General features: G+C 42.5%; 1 protein-coding gene across 16 annotated transcripts in view; it reads right to left on the bottom strand.

The window, feature by feature from the left end:
- The window catches only part of Kidins220 (kinase D interacting substrate 220), a 78,761-nt gene extending 56,082 nt beyond the window's left edge, over positions 1–22,679 (bottom strand). For 7 of the 16 annotated variants that reach the window (XM_032907530.1, XM_032907532.1, XM_032907533.1 and 4 more), the window contains exons 1-6: positions 12,715–12,833; positions 11,943–12,044; positions 8,705–8,803; positions 5,326–5,523; positions 1,587–1,685; positions 303–401 (exon numbers count right to left, since the gene is read on the bottom strand). In XM_032907530.1, the coding sequence (XP_032763421.1) occupies positions 303–401; positions 1,587–1,685; positions 5,326–5,523; positions 8,705–8,803; positions 11,943–12,044; positions 12,715–12,795 (678 nt within the window). In that variant the 5' untranslated portion in view covers positions 12,796–12,833. Of the gene's footprint in view, positions 1–302; positions 402–1,586; positions 1,686–5,325; positions 5,524–8,704; positions 8,804–11,942; positions 12,045–12,714; positions 12,834–14,102; positions 14,202–15,389; positions 15,489–22,511 lie in introns of those variants that run through there. The other 9 variants (XM_032907531.1, XM_032907536.1, XM_032907538.1 and 6 more) reach the window with 4 other exon arrangements.
- Positions 22,680–23,472: the final 793 nt, after the last annotated feature.

Genomic DNA, 23,472 nt, shown 5'->3' with positions numbered 1-23,472 from the left:
TTACTAAGGCACTTTAATCTTCTTATAGGAATTACAAATATACTTCGTATAGGACATTTTCACACACAGCTAACTACCAAAGTCTTGTACAGTTTCACGTGATTAGAGTAAAGCTAAAATGCCTGATATGGGGTACCAAACAGGGAGGTTGTCTAAAGCAAGTGAGTTCTGCATTCCCAACAGAACATAAGGAACACAGGGAGGCAACCTCTTCACGGTTTGTGAACAGCTGCCAGTGGCCCAGGACACCAGCACCACAGCGCTGGAATCATCCAGCTAACAGAACAAAATGTGCGCTGTACCTTCGTGCATATTTCCGTGTCCGGATTGCACTGCAGGATATCCCTCACCATTGTTGCATTTCCCTTTTCAACAGCCCAATACAGCGCGGTCTTATTGTCCTGTGTAAGGAAAGGAAATCGTGTGAGATGCAGTACTAAAACTTGCTGTTTATGAATGTCAAATATGAATACTTATATTGGTGGGAGGGAATATCAATCTACATAGTATCGAGGATTTGCTTTTAAGAAACTCTTTATGAAAGCGTCCTAGAAAAACTTAGTATTACTTAAGTAGAAAAGGAGTAAACCACAAAGTTGGTAAGTGGTCTTTTGTTTTTGTGGTGCCTGGCGGAGGCCAGGGCCTCATACACTCTAAGCGAGAACGAGATCACTATGCCACATCCACAGCCCTAAAATATACTGTGTTTGCCATGCAGTCAGACTTCAGGGAGAGAAAACAGGTTACAAGTCACCAATACCTGAACTCTGCTATGGACAAGTCATTATTAAATGTGCTGGCCCAGTGAAGACAGTAAGAATGTGTTTCTGACAGACACAGGCATTCTTTTCGTTAATTCTGTTCACCTATATTTACCCTGCACCCTATACTGTCTTCAACAGCTCCTTCGGTAACCTACCTGGCTCAAAAGTCACACCTTTGGTTCACACAGACCTAGAGAGCAGAGCTTCAGAACATCAATTAAAAACTGATTAAAAACAGACGCACAAGACTGACAGACACAGACTGATCAGTAGTCTGAAACAGGTGATCTAGGGACCATCCATTAGTGAAAAGACGGCTTTAACTGAGGACCGACTCCTATAGCTGGCACACGGGGTTTCCTGTGTCAACACTTCTCTAAGGGTTTATCAGCATCAGCCTATGAGGTGCACAAGCCGCCCGGCGCAGTCAATGGGCCAAAGCTCATCATGTGCAGAAGCTCAGAGACCAGAAATGAAGGTCAGATCCCTTGGAGCTGGAGTTAAGGCGATCTGGGAGCCTCCAGCATGGGTGTCCTCTCCAAGACAGCAAGCACCCTTAACCAGTTAACTACCTCCAGCCCTCGTTTCATTTTTGAGACAGGTTTCACTACACAGCCTAGAATGGTGTGGAACTTTTTGACTTGTATCTGAGTTAAGTGGACATTAATTCTGGAACTTTAGACTAGTGCCGAGAAAACATAACAACAACACACAGCCAATGAATTAGGCCATACATTTTTTATCTCCACAGAAAGTAGGAGGAGCAACGTCCTGACTACTTGACACAAGCATTCATCGTCACCACAATCTGAGCATACATACCTGCCCTCTAATGTCTATATCAGCGTATTTTTGGAGAAGTGCTCGAACAATTTCAACATGACCACCTCTCACAGCGCCGATCAATACAGTATCCCCACTCTAAAAGGACAAAAAACAAGGTCAGTTACTAAACAAAGAACACAGTTCTGAAATTAAGGTTACTCATTTATCAATGCACTAGATTTGGTCTAAAAATCTCTCTGAAATGCTTATCGCCCTGTACAAAGCCTAAGTCCAAGTGGATCAAGGACCTCCACATCAAACCAGATACACTCAAACTAATAGAAGAAAAACTAGGGAAGCATCTGGAACACATGGGTACTGGAGAAAATTTCCTGAACAAAACACCAATGGCTTATGCTCTAAGATCAAGAATCGACAAATGGGATCTCACAAAACTGCAAAGCTTCTGTAAGGCAAAGGACACTGTGGTTAGGACAAAACGGCAACCAACAGATTGGGAAAAGATCTTTACCAATCCTACAACAGATAGAGGGCTTATATCCAAAATATACAAAGAACTCAAGAACTTAGACCGCAGGGAGACAAATAACCCTATTAAAAAATGGGGTTCCGAGCTAAGCAAAGAATTCACAACTGAGGAACTGTCGAATGGCTGAGAAACACCCAAAGAAATGTTCAACATCTTTAGTCATAAGGGAAATGCAAATCAAAACAACCCTGAGATTTCACCTCACACCAGTGAGAATGGCTAAGATCAAAAACTCAGGTGACAGCAAATGCTGGCGAGGATGTGGGAGAAAGAGGAACACTCCTCCATTGTTGGTGGGATTGCAGACTGGTACAACCATTCTGGAAATCAATTTGAGGTTCCTCAGAAAATTGGACATTGAACTACCTGAGGACCAGCTATACCTCTTGGGCATATACCCAAAAGATGCCCCAACATATAACAAAGACACATGCTCCACTATGTTCATAGCAGCCTTATTTATAATAGCCAGAAGCTGGAAAGAACCCAGATGCCCTTCAACAGAGGAATGGATACAGAAAATGTGGTACGTCTACACAATGGAATATTACTCAGCTATCAAAAACAATGACTTTATGAAATTCATAGGCAAATGGATGGAACTGAAAAATATCATCCTGTGCGAGGTAACCCAATCACAGAAAAACACACATGGTATGCACTCATTGATAAGTGGCTATTAGCCCAAATGCTTGAATTACCCTAGATGCACAGAACACATGAAACTCAAGAAGGATGACCAAAATGTGAATGTTTCACTCCTTCTTTAAAGGGGGAACAAGAATACCCTTGGCAGGGAAGAGAGAGGCAAAGATTAAAACAGAGACTGAAGGAACACCCATTCAGAGCCTGCCCCACATGTGGCCCATACATATACAGCCACCCAATTAGAAAAGATGGATGAAGCAAAGAAGTGCAGGCAGACAGGAGCCGGATGTAGATCGCTCCTGAGAGACACAGCAAGAATACAGCAAATACAGAGGCGAATGCCAGCTGCAAACCACTGAACTGAGAACAGGACCCCCGTTGAAGGAATTAGAGAAAGAACTGGAAGAGCTTGAAGGGGCTCGAGACCCCATATGTACAACAATGCCAAGCAAACAGAGCTTCCAGGGACTAAGCCACTACCCAAAGACTATACATGGACTGACCCTGGACTCTGACCTCATAGGTAGCAATGAATATCCTAGTAAGAGCACCAGTGGAAGGGGAAGCCCTTGGTCCATAAGACTGAACCCCCAGTGAACGTGATTGTTGGGGGAGGTGGTAATGGGGGAGGGTGGGGGAGGGGAAGCCCATGGAAGGGGAGGGGAGGGGCTAGGGAGATGTTGGTCCGGAAACCGGGAAGGGGAATAACAACCGAAATGTAAATAAGAAATACTCAAGTTAATAAGACTGTCACTAACTGATACTATCTAATATTAGTAACTTCTGAGTAAGACACAGAGGACATGAGTCCTTAGAATAAGGGCTCATGAAATCCCATGATGGAAACTTAAAAAGATAAGTTACTCAGGTGGAATCTGGTCTCTCTGAAGACTGGTCCCACGTACATATAATTGAAATCGCAGACACTGACAGTTTGGATGTTCAAAGACTGCCACGTGATAAAAGCAACAGGCTCTAAGTTGCTCTCATGGCTCTGAAGGAAGCAGGCCTGGCTCCCAGGCCAGTGTCTGTGGATACAGCCAGTGGCAGCCATAGGCACAGGACGTACAGCTACTTTATCCTCCTGTACAGGAACTGTACCAAGTTAATACCTCACAAGCACAGCTCCTCAGATGACATTCATCCGGCCACAGCCATTTTGAATCACAGCTTCTCACTACTTCAAATACTAATTTTGCCATGGGCTCGGGTACCTTGTCATTTTATTGCTAAACGGCAGGTCAGCTGTAGACTTCTGTGCTAAGGGAGCCTGCAAGCTGTTGCCTGCTTCCATTCTGAGGACCCCAACACTCTGCCAGTCACCTAAGTCTAGCATCTTGGTGTAGTAGCTTAGTGCACCCCAAACGGCAGACATAAAGGCAGACTTGTCATAGTTAAGAACGTAGGCATCAAAGTGGATGAGGACCAGTACACTGGTAAGTAAACCATTCCTGTCACAGTGTGCCAAGCACCATTCTAGGTGCTGGAAAACAAGAAGAAAAGGTTCCGGCTGTAGGCGAATTTACAGTCTAATAGAAGACGACACACGATTAAAATGAATAAACCCAAACGAGCACTATGCAAATAGAATAGCATAACTGATCAAAAGTAATTAAGTAGGCCTCTGGACTGCAGAGCTAAGATGACCTTTCCAACTAGGTAGGCGTAAGTAAAGGCAGAATGACAAACAGAAGCCACCATGTATAGGCAGCACTCTAGATTGAAAGCACAGCTGGGGCACATAGCCATACCTCACAGCAGGACAAGATCATGTGCAAAGAAAGAGAGGGGACTTAAGAGGGCTACAACCTTCTAAAGCGGGGAGGACAAGGACTCAAGTAAGGACACTGACATGCAGGGTCTGTAACTTCAGATAGATACATATCCAAAGCACAAGGGAGAGCCTTGGGTGGCTCCCACAAAGGCGTGTGTGCAGTTAGCAGCAGAGGCAACAGAGAATCCGTTACGATCCGATCTCTTTCAACAACAGGAGAGGGTGGCTTGGTCAGGGAAGCAATGGTGGTGATGAAGCCAGAAAAAGGACAAGTTTTACATCGAGTCAACAGAACTGCATGAGGTAGGGAAAGAAAAGAGAAAGCACCAGGGTGGGTGGTGGGCCCATGTGCTGAGACAGAGAAAATGGTCTGCAGTAGTGAAAAGACAAAAACGATCCCATTCCATTTCATTTTGCTGAACGTTTTTAAAAGCTCACTCATATACATTTGAGTGGAGAGTTCTGAACACATATGTGAAACCTCAGAGAAGAAGTCAGGCAAGAGAAAAAAAACCTTAAGCATAAAGGTACGATCTAAGTACTAATGAATAACATCAGCTCTGAAAAACACCTAAGGGATATTCATCAAAGAGTTACAAACTAGCCATGTGTGGGACATGTCCAGTAACAAAACTAGCTGACAAAAATAAACAAGGACATTCTTTAACAAGACTGGAAATTTTAATTTATTAGTTTCAAAGGTAGGAATAAAACTTCTCTTCAAACAAGTTCACGTCATGTATGAAGAGTCATGATGATAAGGAGCCACTAGCTAATCTTCTGTCTATTTCACCACCACTGACAAGCCTGAAGGAGGCCCCTACCCTGTCAGGTATGTTCACGTATGTTCCGGCGTCCAGCAGGTCCTGCACAATCTCAATATGTCCCTCCTTCGATGCGATCATCAGAGCTGTGTTTCCATCCTTGTCAGTTAGGTTCACATTTGGATTCCTTTTCAAAATCTCTTTCACGGACTGTGTGTAGCCTCCTTTCACTGCCACGATAAGTGCAGTCATCGAATTCTTAGAAAGAGAAACAAAGAAACTAGTGAGCTCTAGGGAACATATCATGCATGCCATAATCAGAAAACTATTTTCAAACAGGGGAGCTATTTGCAGATGCTAGAGAGATGACTCAGTGGTTAAAAGGTTTTGCTGATCTTGCAAAGGACCGGAGTTTGATTCCCTGCACTGATACTGGGTGACTCCAGCTCCAGAGAGCCCAACGCCATATTCCAGCCCCTGCAGACACTCCCACCACTCACGTGCATACATCCACAGGCAAACACAGGCACATATGTATAAGTTTTAAAATATAAATCACATTTTAACAGTTGGCAGTGCCAGTTTGTAGTCCAGGGCCTTGAGCACACTAGGTAAGGGTTCTCCCACTGTACTGCTCCTCCAGTCACTAGGGGTCATTTCTGATAGGACCAGCAAGGAGACTCAACTGTAAAGACACTTGCTGCCAAGCCTGATGGCCTCCATTTGATCCTTCGGACCCATGTGGTGAAGGAGAGAACCAACTCCCACAGGTGTCCTCTGAATGCCACATGTGTGCAGTGGCATGCATGTGCCCCCTTTAATATACAAATGTATAATATAAATAAACAAACTTATTTAATTTTTAAAGTTATTTCTGACAAAATGCTAATATACATAACAGACATATGCCAAAAGTGGCTGGAGGTATATGTTCAGGTGTTTAAAAAATTGATTTTTACATTTTTTTCTTGTGCATTCATTTAGGCATATGCACATGTGGACATGTGGAGGTCAGATCAGTCTTACAAGTTCATTTTCTCTTTGCAGCACATGAATCCCAAGGACAGAACTCAGGTCACCATGCGTGGCAGCAGGTGCTTTATCCGCTGAGCCCCGAGCCATTGGTATTTTCAGTTTTCAAAGATACACACTTCTGTTACGTAACATATGGACTACCGGAGTTCAGTTCTCTCAGCGATAACCTGCACTGAAGCTACATGCAGGGAACAAACCCTCTCACTCATGTAACAAAACTGAAAGGCACGCTTAACAGTCAACACTTTCTAGTTTAAATAACCCAAAATAAAACAGATCAAACTAAAACTAAGAGGTTTTTTATATAAAACATTTAGGGAAAAAGCCACAAACAATGAATTAAGAATTAGAGCATATCTCAATGAAGGTTTAATAAATGATGTCTAACAGTTCCTAAAGTCCATTAACATATTCTACAGAGTCCTTTAAAACACTGGACACCTTCCTGACATATTAAAGCGTTCCTCACCACCGAGCCATCACCATAACCAGCCCTCATCTGCTCGACAGCTCAGGAGAGGTCAGTGGCCCTAGGACCCCACTGTGATTCCAGCAGGGAGAACAGGGCCTGGACGAGCCACTTCACCCATCATGGAAGAGAGAAACACGGGATGCCATTGATCTAGGACGGCAGGTACGAACTACAGTTTAACTGGGCTCCAGATGTCCTGAGATTTGGTGGGATCTCCTCTCAGACTCCCTCACGTGCTGTCTAACCTAATATAAAAATACTAGTAACAGCCCTCAGTACTTTAAAACTGCTTGCTGCACACAAACATTGGCTCCTGAAATGTCCCTGGGACCTTTAAGAAAAAGCTGTTATGAGACTCCCTATGGCTCTCCAGCACTCTTGGCAAGGATGAGGTACACAGCTGGTGGTCAATAATGAACTAATAACTGGTAGTCAGTTAGATTCGACCCCATTCTTTAACCTTCTTTTTTTTTTTCTCTCTCTCTCTTTTTCTTTTTTTCGGAGCTGGGGACCAAACCCAGGGCCTTGCGCTTGCTAGGCAAGCGCTCTACCACTGAGCTCAATCCCCAACCCCATTCTTTAATCTTCTTAACAGTTCACTTCTAACTTCCTCTGTTTATTGAGAGGGAAATAATAATTCATAGACCCTACCAAGTCTAACATCACTTTACACTGTTTAGGAAAAGGCATTTTACATCGTTAAGGAAAAGGCATGGGGGTTGGGGATTTAGCTCAGTGGTAGAGCGCTTGCCTAGGAAGCGCAAGGCCCTGGGTTCGGTCCCCAGCTCTGAAAAAAAAAAAAAAAAAAAAAAACAAACCATAAGGAAAAGGCATTTTAAATTTTTTTTATTAATTTGTATTTATATGCATACACTGTATGCTATCTTCAGACACACCAGAAGAGGGCATCTGATCTCATTACAGATGGTTGTGAGCCACCATGTGGTTGCTGGGATTTGAACTCAGGACCTTTGGAAGAGCAGCTAGTGCTCTTAACCACTGAGCCATCTCTCCAGCCTGAAAAAAACATTTTAATGGAGTATGATGTTTGCCTACAATTACAATTAAAACTCAGCTTGGCACAGTGACATATATCATTTGTCCTAGCACTAAGGAAGCAGAAAAGGAAGATCCCTGTGAGTTCAAGGCCTGCTTGCTCTAATACAAGACCAGAACTACATAGTGGGGCCTATCTCAAAAAAAATTTTTTTTAATTAAAAGGTGGGGTGGGAAACTACTTGATATAAAGAATTTTTTATTTTGTCTTTTTTTTTTTTCTTTCGGAGCTGAGGACCGAACCCAGGGCCTTGTGCTTGCTAGGCAAGCGCTCTACCACTGAGCTAAATCCCCAACCCCAAGAATTTTTATTTTATAAATTACTAAAAATTATTCTAGAAGGTTTTAGTTTCTCGAAATTTATGTATATTAATTAACATCAGATTCTCAAAGACAGGTATTCATTATGGTTTTTATAGAATAGCATTATTATTTTCTTTTTTAATTTATTCATTTATTTTATGTATATGAATATACTGTCCATGTCTTCAGACACACCAGAAGAACCCAGATGCCACTACAGATGGTTGTGAGCCACCGTGTGGTTGCTGGGATTTGAACTCAGGACCTCTGGAAGAGCAGTCATGCTCTTAACCCCTGAGCCATCTCTCCAGCCCCCACATTATTATTTTCAAAGTTAGTAACATTTAAGAAATATGAGCACTTGGGAGACAAAGGCAAGAAGTTCATGAGCTCATTGAAAGCCTGGACCCACACAGTGAAGTCTATCTCAAAAAGGAATCATTTAAGATTTAGATTACAAAAGAAGTCACTTAAGAACTGCAGGGAGTTTCTCTAGGTTTGTGCTAGCTTAAATACTCCCTTAAAGCACAAACGTCGTCGCTCTGCTAGAACGGCTAAGGGAGAGGTACTTACAGCTCCTTCTTGATCAACATCAGCTCCCATGGCCAACAAGTGCTTCACACATTCCAAATGACCCTTTCGGGCAGCCCATACCAAGGGGGTTGTTCCATACTATTAAAACAGGTAATGAATTCAACATTACTTTCAGACATGTACTAAAAGAAAGCAGCTTGAAACTAAGTTATATTTTGGTGATTCTTAGGTAAATATTTATACCAATCAATCCTAGGTAAAAACCTATTTCCTTCATCTTATTTGTCCTGAATAGTCATTTTTTGCATGAAATGTGTTTTGGTCAACTTTATTTAACTTTATAATCTAGATAACCCTTCCACCACAGTCACACAGGCCCTAATTCTCATTGCGCATGCACTGTTTCCCAGACTTCTGGTGTGATGGAAGGCTTAATGGTCTAAAGGAGGCAGACAGCGAGGTGGAGTGCACAACTCCACACACTCAGTTAGGTCTGCAGTCTTTATCACAAGTCACAACAACACATTTTCACACAAGAAAGTGAGGCTCCAAAACAGGGTCAAAGTAACAAAGCTATCAGGAGGCAGAAAAAAACCAACATTTAAACCCAGCACTCAGAGGCAAAGAAAGGTGATCTCTGACTCCAGCCTGATCTACAGAGCAAGTTTCAAGACAGTCAGGTATCATGGAGAAACCCTATCTTGAAAAACCAAAAACTAGCCCATCTCCAGAAGAAAGTGCGGGATGATATCCCACAGTCAAAACTCTGACCCATAATTGTTCCTGTCTGAAAGAACTGCTGGGATGAAAATGGGGAAGACCTGAGGAAAAGCAGGTTCAGTGACAGGTCCAAAGTGGGATCCAGATCAAGGGGAGGCCTCAAGGCCTAACACTATTATTACTCAGGCTATGGGGTAATCACAAAAAGGGACCTATCATGACTGCCCTCCGAAAGACCCAACAAGCGACTGAAAGAGTCAGATGCAGATATTTATACCCAACCAATGGACAGAAGCTGCTGACCCTTATGGCTGAATTAGCGGAAAGCTGGAGGAAGCTGAGCAGAGGGTGACCCTGTAGGAGGACCAGCAGTCTCAATTAACCTGGACCCCCAAGATCTCTCAGACACTGGATCACCAACCAGGCAGCATACACCATCTGATATGAGGCCCCTAATACATATACAGCAGAGGACTACCAGGTCTGGGTTCAGTCAGAAAAAATGCAACTAACCTCAAGAGACTGGAGGCCCCAGGGTCTAGTGAGGAGAGAGGGTAGGATGGGGACATACTTGGGAGTTGGGGGCACATGGGGCAGGGAGGAGATATGGGATATGGAGCAGTCGGAGGGTGGACCAGGAAGGGAATAAAATCTGGGGTGTAAAAAATAAATTAACTAAATTAAATTAAAAGAAAAAACCAAAACCCAAAACCAAACCTAACCAAACAAAAAACCCATGGACCCACCAAGCTTTGAGATCTGCACTTTTAACCATAACCCCAAATCAACTTGTATCTTTGACATCTTCAGCCCAGGAACTGTTCAAAACACCTTTTATGAGGCATGATCAGAAAGCATCGAGAACTATAAATCATACTTAAAAGTAATGCTGCCTCTTGAGAAGTCTGCCAGTCAACAGACATGTAAATACCCACAGTGACCTTTATGTACAATAAAATTTATACATGATCATAAACATTTAATAAACCCTGATAGCCTGTCCAGCAAGGATAAAACATTCCCTATTATTCCACACTGCTCAATACAGTAAGAAGCCACTAGTATATATGACTATACATATGTAAAATGTGGCGAGTGTGACTAAGAAACTGAATTTTTACTTTTATTTCATTTTAAATTACATCTAAATAGCCATATGTGGCTAGTGTCTATGAATGATGTCAGACGCGTTCACGACCACGTTCCTGGAGACTGTACCCCACAGTGCCCTCGATAGAGGGGTCCTCATGACAGACTAACGAGGATATGGATGCAGCAAGTGGGACTAGATGCCTAGCGAGAGGAGAAGGCTGTGAGGGAGAACAATAGTCTTAGTCACTGCCTCAGAACAGACTTAAGGCCATGGGTAAGGGACGCAGGACAAACTCCCCAATTTCACTCCTACATCTGTAGCGTTCCTAGTCTCCTCCTTTGTAGGAAATACATTGTCTGTCTGAAGCATCTTCTCTAACCCCACAAAACAATACCCAGCTATCACCAACGCTAAAAGACACGCACATTCACAGCTCATCCAGACATCCTAGCTGTCTGAACGGGGCCTAAGCTGGTGTCCTTGAACACCTACTGCATGTGTTACTTCCTGAGACTGAGACATAGGAGACTGATACACGTGCTAGAATGTCTGTCCTTTCTCTTTCCCATCCCGCTGGCCAGCCTACCCTGACCCTGAGGAGCAGATACTCTCACTTACATCATTACAAACAACTCTTGCTACCTGACAGGAACGTCCTTACCTTGCTTCCTGTCTACTCCAAGGGCTCTTCAGTCAGTGCTCAACCACCTCAGGAAATGTCTCCACTTTCCTCAAGTTCAAATTCTGGTCTCCCTCTCAGTGAACTCCTTTTACAGACACATTCCCACAGTCTCAGCACATAGGCCAGACAGGCTGTCACCTGGTGACCGTCCTGAGGGCTAGGAATCTCCGTGTGTCGCCCTGCCAGGCTCGCTTCTCCTGCACCCCAGTCCTATCCTCCTCCGTTTCATCAGGACATACTCAATGTCTCCTCCCCAGCCCATCCTCTCCTTCTGCCCCTCCACTCCTGTTCTCTCTAGTTCAAGTCCTGACAATTTAGGCTTTCCTTGCCTAACCAACTTTCTACCAGCCTTTCCTCTTATGAGCCTGCCCTTCCATCTACACTTCGGATGCCATTCCTATTTCCAATCTCCATAACACCAGCTTTAGAATTCTAAGCACAAGAGATAGAACTGAACCTGAATTGTAAGATCGCTGTCACACAAACACAGCAGATAAGACAAAAAGCAGGAAGAAGAGCTAAAATAGAAAACTTCAAACAGTACAGATGTGAGTTCATTAGCTCTGTCTTTTTTGAGAATAATAAATTTAATGTAATAAATATTAAGAGAACACTTGGTCCATAACACAAATACAGGACCCATCTATAACCTGTGAATACACAGGTGAAAATGTTGAAATACAAAAATAAGATACATTCAAGATGTTTCAAATGAAACCATTTATAACCTGGAATATGTGACCATAGCACAAAGCAGAACCTGGACAGACTCTGCAACTCACCTTGTCGGAGCAATTGACTTTCGCACCATTCTGCAGTAGAAGATGCACTATGTCGGCATGGCCTCTGCCCGCTGCCCAGATGATTGGGTAGACACTATACTGCTGGGATACACAGGTACGCGAGGATGGGGGAGAAGACAGTCTTTAGATGGACATTTGCAACACAAATTCACTAGGAAAATATCAGCAGGAGTAACACAAAGAGTGATGGTTTCTAATTCAAGTTAGAGACCATTCTCCATTTTAAAACACAAATACTCATATAACTGACAACTAAGATGTGTGAAGACTTAATAATGCATATATTATCAACACATTTATTTTTGCAGAGTTAACTTATTTAATGTGATTACCTAGCTGATAGGAAAGATTAATAAGTAGAATAAAAGTTTAAAAATTTAGAAATGTATACAAGGTAAGAAAAATAGAATGTGTAGAAAAAATGGTATGACTTCATGGTAAATGTCTTTTCAAGAAGCACAGAGTAAGGATGCACAGATAAGGTAACTAAGAAATTCACACTCCTTCTGAAATGTTACACAATTATGGTTAACATTTGAGTTCAAAGACTTGCTTTCTCATTAGAAGATGAGAAAAAGACAGTGTACAAAATTCTCATTGTCTTAAAATTCTCACTGGGTCTTAAAATAGCATTCTATATGACATTCAGTATGATATGAAAAGTCTCTATCCACCATGAAGTATAAAAAGCCTGCATTCTGTAAGAGAGCTTACCATTCACATTAAAAGTTCACTTTTTGTTAGTGCTTACCAAACCAGTGACACTTGGGTTGGCACCATGAGAAAGAAGCAGCTCGACCACATCGGTCCTGCCTTTGTAGCATGCCCACATGAGAGCTGTCCATCCGCCCTGTAGAATAAAAAGGGGCATGGAAAACCGTATCATCCCCAGCAAGGAACGACTTCAATCAGGCTCCTCTATGTACATCCTTGTAACATCACTATTTCATAACAACAATAGTCTTAAACTCTTACGCCCCTCAGAAATATACAACTAAACAAGAACTGAACAAAATCTGCTAAGTCTACAAGTGATCACTGCAAGTTTGTAGAGCAAACACCACAGAAGTTAGACTAGGGATGTTCATGCTTCTCAGAGTCAGTCTGGCTGACTGACCCAGAAAGCAAGGAGAAGCAGGGAAGGGGGAGAGGGGCCTAATATTCGGGGGCATGTCACATCCAAGCTAAGAAAAGTACTATCTCCCTAGGTTTGAGAACATAAGATCATGGAAGTAAAATTGTGGCCTGGTCTACTATGAAGAGAGAGACAGAAAGCTGCAGTGTCTTTGAAACGCTGTAAACCTGTCAGCTGAGGGATGGGATGTGTGCTTTATGTGCCAAGGCAGATGATTTCCTTCCTTGCTTAGATTGCTAAAATTGACTTCCTAAAAAGTTAAACATCTTATAGAATAAGACGGAAATTTTCCTTTTTCTCCCTCTTATGCCTTACCCAGATCATGACCAAACAGGAGGTAGGCAGTAACTACAGACCATGTCCTCTGAGACCTGCAGTGCTCATGGACAGCGGCCTGGACAGATCGAGTTTATAAATCAATCTACTGACATTCCAAAGTCTATAACTTACCCAAAACATTTAAAATATCTGATGTACCTTTTAAATCCAATCCAAATGAAATAAGTTTTCTTTTTTTAACTCTTATTTATTTATTTATTTATTTATTTACTTATTTGTTTGTTTATTTATTTTGAGTACACTATAGTTGTCTTCAGACACACCAGAAGAGGGCATCAGATCCCATTACAGATGGTTGTGAGCCACCATGTGGTTGCTGGGAATTGAACTCAGGACCTCTAGAAGAGCAGTCAGTGCTCTTAACCACTGAGCCATCTCTCCAGCCCAAAATATGTTTTCTTAAAGTACTAAGATATGAATCACACACCCCCCCAAATGAGCTGAGAACGTTTAGTCCTGAGATAAACTAAAGTAATGACTATTCTAAACAGGAGACACTATAACACCAGCGTTTAAAACATTTTTGAGTCATTCCCACATCCAACCTCAAGTCATAAAACACTAAAAGACCCTGTCTTAGAAATAGAGTAATAGACGGTTTCCTTTGTCTGTTACTGTCAGTAACTGTCAGCTGACCAATGCCGCCCTGCGAACAGCACACATACCATGTCTCGGTGCTCCAGACTGGCCCCGCTCTTCAGCAGCTCCTCCACGATGTGGATGTGCCCCTCCTTAGATGCCGATATAAGGGCAGTCCAGTTATCCTTGAGAAACAGGCAAAACAGCGCGTTTCAAAGTAAAGCACAGCATTCCAAAGTGAGGGAGGCACCTGGATTTATAGCCCAAATGATCGTCCAATGGATACCATGTGAGCCACTCTAACTTCGGTGGAACAAAGGAGCTGCCTGAAGATGTCGCCTGCCTATCTGTGCCAGGACTGTGCAGAGAACAGTACCACCGTGGCTTGTCCAGGCTCGCCCTGGACCTCTTTCACATTCCATTTTGTAGAAAGGAGAGAAGCGGCCACCAAAACCTAAAGGGCAATCCGCAGCTAGCAACTGTCCCACAAATTAAAGAGCCTGCAATCTATCATGAGGACACACTCACACACTCGCACACTTGCACACTCACTCAATCGCACAGAACAGCTGCACGTGGGGACATTAAAAGACTGTGACAAAGAACTATGAGAACAGAATTGTCCTAACTTTTATTTAGGGAGTGAATTAATTCAAATGATCACTCCGGGGATAGTGGCACACGATTTTAACCTCAGCACTAGAGAGGCAGAAGGAGGTCTACACAGTGAGACCCCGTCTTAAAAAACAAAAAATTCGAATGGTCACTCAAAGCAAAAGAATATAGCCATGTGATCCTGAAAGTGACTCCAAGAATACTGGGAACTCAAAGGAAACTGGATGATGACCTGTCCCTCAGAAGCAGTATCAGAAGGGACCATTACCAAGAAACAATATAACTAGAGAGAATCACTTAACAGCATAGGCCATACAGTGAAATATTCTACCGATACTTGGGCCCACAGATATGAGCTGCAGGGGTGCCATGAACACAGGAAAAAACATGAGGTGCTGAAATACCTGCTTATAAGCAAAAACTTATCATTTGATTAAAAAGGCAAACAGACAAAACTAACAACAAAAAACCTGGAGCACACTAGGCAAAGCACTTTTTAAATATTTATTTGTTTGTTTATTCACTTATTTTGAGCCATGGCTCACTATGTTGCCCTGGCTAGCCCTGGAACTCTATGTAGATCAGGCTGACCTGGAACTCAGAAACCTGCCTGCTTCTGCCTCCTGAGTGCTGGGATGGGGATTAAAGGCATAAACTACTACATTCGGCCCTCAAAGTACAACTTTTAATTCTTTAAGCACTTTTTATGAACAAATTAAAGGAAAGGAAGACTAGTGAGTAAATGGTTGTATGCATACCAGATCTTCCAGATTGCAGTTGGCTCCATTCTTTAACAGTTCTTTCACTATTTCCACATTGCCCTGCTCAGCAGCCAGCATCAGCGGCGTCTGGCCACACTGGAGAACAAACAGGTCAGAATGTTAGCTTAGCAACAGATGTGCTCTCACTACAAGCCACTACATTGACCTTTTCACAAAGGTACGCAAAGCACTGGTGTGCTTCCTGTATTTCTTTAACTTATCAACAGCTTTAAACCTATAGGTTTGGTTTACTGATGATTTAAAAGTCATAAACTTAAGAGTATATAGCTCACCAATAGGCATTTGTCTCAAATGTACAGAGCCCTGTGTTCAATTTCCATAAAAAAATAAATGAATATCAAAGCCACTAAAAACGTAACCCTCATAATATTAGTAATCTCTTTTAGGGGCTATGAATTCATTCAGAATCACTAAATATGCATAGTACTAGGATCTGGAAAACAATTACCACAACATACACAAAATCTCACAATACCTATGGTGACCTAATTTTCTAGATAGAATATGCTATAGAATAGCATTTTAATTATACACATTTTATCTCAGAGACAGAGAAGATAATAAAAACTAGATGTTACACATAATGACCTGCACATGTAGTTTAACTCATGAAGCATATTTTCCACCTTCCAAACGTGAATGCAGAGCTAGAGAGCTTCCTTGCCCAGAAAACAGGGGCAGGGCCTGGACAGATGGACCTAAGATAAAGCTCCAGCAAGCACAGCACAACATGTTCATTTTCCATAGCGGTCAGTCAAGACACGGAACAGTCTAGGAAGCACCAAGTTAAGCCATCAGCTAGTAAACATCTAGTATTTGAGGCAGAAAAGTTAAAAAAGGGAAAAGTTTGCACCAAAAATTAAGTTAATTATATAAACATTTATGCACCTACTTACTGTGTATTGATGTGAGGGGAAATATCTGTGACTTTACTTTTTATTATCTTATGCGTATTGGGTGTTTTACCTGTGTGCATATCTATGCACTGCATGTGTGCCCTGTGCCATGGACACTAGAAAAGGGCATAAGATCATCAGAAGCGCTGGAATTGGAATTACAAGTGGTTGTAAGCCATCATGTGCATGCCAGGAATTGAACCTGAGTCCTCTGGAAGAGTAGCCAATGCTCTTAACTGCTGAGCCAACTCTCTAGCCCATGTGATTTTACCATGTGGGGTGTGTGTGTGTGTGTGTGTGTGTGTGTGTGTGTGTGTGTGTGTGTGTGTGTGTGTACGCACGCATACATATGGAAGCCAGAGGATGATCTCAGGTGTCATTCTCTGGAACACCATCCAGCTCCCTGGAGACAGGGTCTCTCATTGGCCTGGAGCTCACCTACTGAGCTAGACTAGCTGGTCAGTGAGTCCTAAGGATCCTTCTTTCTCTGCCTCCCCAACACTGGGCACACGTGCCACTGTGTTCCTTAGTTTTCAAAAACTAATCTTTATGCATTTGTTTATGTTCTGCATGGTGTGTGGTGATCACAGTGTAACTTTTGGGAGTTGGCTCTCTCTCCACATGGGTTGTCAGGCTTGATGACAGGCACCTTACCTGCCAAATCATCGTGCCAGTCCATGCCTGCCATTTTTACTGGGTTCTAGGGGTCAAACTGACTGAGTTATCTCTTCAGGGCTTTGGTTTTTTAATGCCAAACTGATATCCCTGTGCTTCAAACCCTCAGTGTTTTTCTCTAATCTCCGAGACAGCAACTTGAATCTTTACCAGTGCTCCAAAGACAAAGGAGGGCAGGTCCGCCTCTCCCCCTCACCTCTGTCATCCCCACATGGCCTCATGGACCTTTCTTCTTCCTTCTTATGTATTTAAGCCTCATTTACTGTAGCATTTGTAACTATATTTGTAGGATTACCAGCTGGTTTTAAAACTATTTTTTGCTGTATGTGTACAAGCGTTGGCCAACATTTACATCTGTGTATTGTGTGTCTGCAGTGCCCACAAAGGCCAGAAGAGTGCATCAGACTCCCTGAGACGGGAGTCAGAGACAGTTGTGAGTCAACAAGTGTGAGCTGGGAATTGAACCTCAGTCCTCTGTGAGAGCAGTCAGTGACCTTAACCATGCGTCCAGCCTCTCCCAGCTGATGTTTATAAGTGATCCTCAAAGTTCCTAAAACTCCATCCATAAGGGTAGAACACATGCCTACTGTGTTTTGTACTCAGTATTATAGATGGAAGGAAGGTGAGTGCCACCCAGATACTCAAATATTTGTTGACTAAAATGAATGAGTGGACAGAAATATCAAGAGTTTAAAACTCTTTTAGAAACAACAGTCAAACAAGCAAAAAAATATATAATTGGCAAACTTTAACAAATGCTATTTATCAAGTAACGAGTTAAGCATAAATACTGGTATAAAAGAAGTAGAAAGTAAATCACATAAACATAGGCATTCTTGCAATGACATTAATTATATGTGTGGCCACATCACTCATTAGAGGCTGAGGTACCATGCATAACAGATTTTTCAAGTGGAAAAGTCTATCATTTGAACATTAAATTTGTTAATTGACTATTCAAAAAAAAGAATGTGCAAAATGAGCTCACAGAAACTGTAGCAGCATGCACAAGACCTGGACAGGTTCAAGCCACATGAAGGTCCCAGAGCTAAAAGGTCAAAGTAGACACAGCTTCTACCTCTAACCAAGAAGTCACAATCATTTGATACCAGGCTGGCAAAGGGAAAACCAGGTTGTTTTTTTTTCCAGTGGAGTGCTGTAAGTGTTCTGCTCAGATGGAAGGGTATCCTGGGACTCAGACATCCAGGAACCAGGAACCACACAGCTTTGAGATGTGACAGTGACAGTGTCCCAAGGGAAGCGTATCCTGAGACTCAGGAGCTCAGGAAACTTAAAACTCTGAGGAAGTCTCCTCAGCAGAGGCCATGCAGCTCCCAGGGGAGGGTATCCCCAGCTGAGTTGAGGAGCTCAGGACCACATTCTGTTGCTAAGCTTGCTGTCCTGTCTTCTCTGCTGCTTTTCTTCTCAGCTTCTTCCACAGAGTCACTCCAGGCAGTAAATCTCATAAAGGAGATTTACTGAAGGGAAGAATCTAGGAGGAAGGACTAATCCAGGGATGGCTGTCAGAGCAGAAACACTTACAGTGTCACTGAGCCTACAGACCATACTCCAGGGCAGGCCCGTGCCCAAGAGTAATTGGCAACACAGAATTAACCCATGGTATTCTGAGAGCTTTTGACTTTGCTTTCCTCTGGTGTTTTGTTGTTGTACTGGCTTTTTGTCTGTTTGCCTTGATTTCTGTTTTTGTGGAGTTTGTTTGTTGCTTCTTGTTTTAAAAGAGAGAAAAAGAAAGAGAAAGAGAAAGTTGAATAGGAAGATGGGGAGGATCTGGGAAGAGGTGAGAAAGAGGAAAAACAAAATTAAAATACTGTATGACAAACACTCATAAGAAAGCAAGCTGCACATCACAGTTACTCAGAGTAACCCAAACACTGCGTTTATGACTCTGAGTCGTAAAACTGCATCACTTACTATGCCATACACACCTTCAAGGTTCGTATCAAGGGTCACTGGTACAACACAGAAAAATGTACAGCCAAGAACCTAAATTCAAGTCCTCAAGAATGCATAAATTGGGGCTGGGGATTTAGCTCAGTGGTAGAGCGCTTACCTAGGAAGCGCAAGGCCCTGGGTTCGGTCCCCAGCTCCGAAAAAAAGAACCAAAAAAAAAAAAAGAATGCATAAATTTTATGTAATAGTTTGCAAAAATGACTCAGAAGAATTTTCTGGTTTGGGCATGACAGTTACACGATAGCTCATAGTCCATGAAGTGGGGTTTTAAAATGTAATTAAATACCTATTAGACAAATAAAAAAAGATGGGTTTGACCCAATTAACTGGAACTGCCTGCTGTGAGAAACTTAAATAGTCATATTTTCTCTTACATAAATTAGCAGCTGTTCCTAGTGTCCACAGGGACAGGACTTTGTTGGGAGTGGCTCTAAGCTCAACTGAAAAGCCTCAGATCATGACTGTTGCGTGATGAACTGTCATAGGCTGCTGTGACACTGTCATATCGTCCAGTCTCTCAGGCAAGCTTTGCCCTCTTCTTGTCCAGTCTATAGGCAGAATGCTGGGTTATATTAAAATGGATGAGGGGAAGAAACTGACAGTAACACATGCCCCCCAAAAAAGGGAGCCTGGGTTCTCAGGGTGTCCTGAAGTTACACACACACACACACACACACACACACCACCTCAGAAAGGTTCTTCTAGCTCAATATGTGAGAAAAACAAATCCTCACTTGTTGTGATTTGCCGTGAAGTTATCTGTATTTTGGTGCTAATTCCACTGCCACAAGGACAGCTGCCTAGTCACTACTCAGAACTCAGCTGACTTCACCAGAACCACCTCCCCGTTGAATTTGTAAAGTACAGGTGAGGAGCAGGTACTGGATAGAAGGAGGCTGTCATTGGAGGAGAAGGAAGGATGGGCGGGAGAGAAGTTTGAAGGAAGAGGAGGAGACAAGGAGAGAAAGGGAGAGACCCGAGACAGAGAGAGGGTGAGAAGCCATGGCAGGTGATGTTAAGATTCTGCTCTGTGTATTTACAGGTTGTTATTAATGTTCTCTAGGGATGGATGGTACCGGGCTTTGTATGTTTAAGTGGGCAATTATATCTTACCAATTGGGTCAAAGGTTATTGTGTTGTGTGTTATTTTATGTGATGGTTTGAGTGTAGGAAAGTGTATGGCAGCAAGAGACACTGGGCCGCCACGGAGTTGGGATGTGTTTCCACCAAGATATCTAGCAGATATCTTGGGGCACTGAAGTGCCAGACCTAGAGCGGGTAAAAGACAGCTATACCCTTTTTTATTTTTATATTTCTACAACAACACTCACTCTCCTAAACTTCAAGGCTACACTAGCTAGAAAGTTTCAGGAAAGGCTGCCAAGGAGTCTTGTTAGATTCCTAAAGACAGAAGAAGAGTTACCTTGAAAACTGAATCTTAAAGCCTATTTATAGATTCTGCTACTTCCTGTTCAACCCACCATACAGAGCTAAAGAGATAAAAAGTAACTTGCTATTATGGGAACTTAATGCCTTACTAAGTCTCTTCCATACCTAGGCTTACATACTCCATCAACGCCCAAGCCCACTGCTTTCTAAAGTCAAGAGGATTAAAACCCCACTAACCCTTCATTATTAGTTGAATGTATCCATCAAAATTCACATGTTGAAATTCAATACAACATTACTGAGCGGCAGGGACTTGAGGAGGCAACCAGATCATGGGAGCACAGACCTCGTGGACAGATCAGTGTCATTCCTGTGTGAGTGGGTGAGTTGCTGTAGCAATGAGAGCCTAATAAAAGGAGAGTTGGACTCCCTTCCCTTCCCTTCCTTTCCCATCTAGTTCTTTTCCATATCCTCTTTCACACACAGGTTCTCTTCTGCTATGTTGTGATGCAGAAGAAGGGTCTCACCAAATGCCAGCCTTTCATCTTGGACTTCCTAAGCTCTAAAATAAAACTATGTCAGAAGACATTACCAGCCTATGAAATTCCATCACAAATACACATAAGCTGACTATGATGCCTCTCCTCTATATTTACTGTGATCTCAGGCCCAAACACACCAAACAACCAAACCCCCGCAGCAGCTGAATTTCTCAAGGGGTGTCCTCTCAGCTCCCCTGTAAGGCGGCAATGCAAACCACCTACATGCGGTTTTTCTTCTAATTCCTAGGATCTCATTTCTATGCCTTTTGAATGTGAATCAGACCTACATAATTACTGCCCTTAAAGTCGTCATCTCAGTGACTGTATTCTTCTTCCAACAATGATAGTAAAACCAAAGCATTTTGACGTGCTCTCTTGAAATCCCCTCTAGAGTGTTTATAAACACATGCAAAATTCATCTCCTAAAGTCTGGCTTCATGTTTTTATTGAGTCAGCATGTGCAGCCTCAGTCCACTACAGTCCACTACACAGCCTACTCTGCACCAGGGAAATACCCCAGCACAAGGGTGTCCCATGTGACACACCGGAGCTGACACGGTGAGATATTTTCAAGTGTTTTCTTTTTCTTCTTTGTTGTTATTTTATTTTTATCTTTTGTTTTCTTTTGGGGGGAGGTAACAAGGACAGAGGGTGGATATGGAGGGAAGGAGAAATGAATAGGAGTGGGGTTCATGATGTGAAATTCACAAAGAAGCAAAAAGTTTTTAAAAATCAAAATTAAAAGCATGAATTTTAGGGCTATGGATACAGCTCAGCAGTAGTACTCTTCTCTAGCATGCGTGAGGGCATGAGCTTGATCCCTAGCCCTGAAAAGAGAAAGAGGGGGCTGGAGAGATGGCCCAGGGGTTTAGAGCACAGTGGCTCTTACAAAGAACCCAGGTTCTAATCCCAACACCCACCTGGGGCTCACAACCATCCCTTCACTCCAGTGCCTTCTTCTGACCTCTGCATGTACCAGGTATGCATACACATATGCAGGGAAAACACCCATACACATAAAACAATAAAATAATCTAAATATCTTAAGATATTTTAAGATTAAATACATGCTTTGACAGTTAAAAGCTTACTATTTCCTAAATGCCTATCATTAGTTTTCAGCACCACGCTATGTCTGATGAGATACTAGCTAGCAATGCTTTTGCTCATACCACTTAACAGAAATATCTTAGGTAAGTTAACATTTACTAGTTAGTTATTTAACAGTAACATAACTTGTATAATACTCTCCAAACCATGCAGCATCTAAAGTCCAAAGGTGTGTGGAACGAACAACTCAGACTTCAGTGAAAAAAAATATTTAATCCTAATCCTGCCTGGTTGGTGAACTTGAAGAAAGAGGAGGGCATACACTCTATAAAGCTTCCCAGAGGTGCTCTGGCTTTTACGCACCAACCCTCCGGAGTACTTACTCCCTCATCAGGGCAAAGGTCAATAAGCCTAAACTCAATATTCGACAATTCATATGAGCTGGAAAGAGTTTTTAAAAACAGACTGAAATAGTTCAACAGGAAGTCACATTGTGAATCCATCCTTCACCCACAGCACAGCGCCCTGTGCAGAGAGCAGTCGCACATCCGTGAAGGGTTTAGTCTCAGCCTCACCTCGTTCCTCTCATCTACATCTTTGCACTTCTCAAGAAGAGCTTTCAGAGCAGGAATATTCTCTTCTTCCACATAATTTATCACACTCTGTGATATAAGAACCGACATTTTCACAGAAATCTATTGCCGACTTTAATTCACCTGTAAAAACAAGTCAGACAAAATGTACATTCTGGTTAGAAATAAACTAAGTTGTTATCAAATATACTTCAACTTTACCCCTAAATGTGTTCAGACATACATCCAATGGTAGAAATATTTTTAAAAGATCCCCACAGCCCAACTGTCAAAATGCTGACAAGATACCCTTTCCCAGACTCATGGTGCATATCAAACTTAATTCATCCAAAACCCAAGTCAGATGCACCCCAAGCTTCATCACCGTTACCCCAAGCACAAGGGAGGTGGTGCTATGCCTATTGCTGATCCCCACCTCAGGTCACAGCAGCCCAGGACTTAGAATTACCTGTGCCTTGGCCTCCTCACCTGATACCGAATCCAATATATGGCCTACTGTAATATAGCAAGCCCTTCTGGCTCTCGTATCTATTCTCACTGCCCCCATGACTACCGGCACAGTACAAGCCATCCTGACGTATCTCAAAGCTTCCTAACTAGTTTCCCTACTTCCACGCAGCCTCTCTGACCCTCTCTGTCTATAAGGCATCCATAGTAAGCTTCTAAATGAGTTAGGGGATACTGCAGGGGTGTGGGGATGGGCACAAAAGAGGGATAATGGTTCAACAGTACAAATTTTAGTAGGACCAGGGCAAAAGGTTCTGTGGTCTGTATCTTCCATTTATCAATAACATATAGTGTTTTTTTAAGTAGCCAATGGGGTCGATTTTAAATGTTCTCATATCAAATAAATTATAAGAATGTGAGGAGATGAACAAGTTAATTAGCCTGAGTTGATCATTCCATAATGCATGCACACATGGAAACACTATACCATAACATG

The sequence above is a fragment of the Rattus rattus genome, chromosome 7, assembly GCF_011064425.1.
Source record: "Rattus rattus isolate New Zealand chromosome 7, Rrattus_CSIRO_v1, whole genome shotgun sequence".
Lineage (NCBI taxonomy): Eukaryota > Metazoa > Chordata > Mammalia > Rodentia > Muridae > Rattus > Rattus rattus.
Note: the sequence above shows the minus strand (reverse complement) of the source record. Positions and strands in the feature narration are given on the sequence as shown.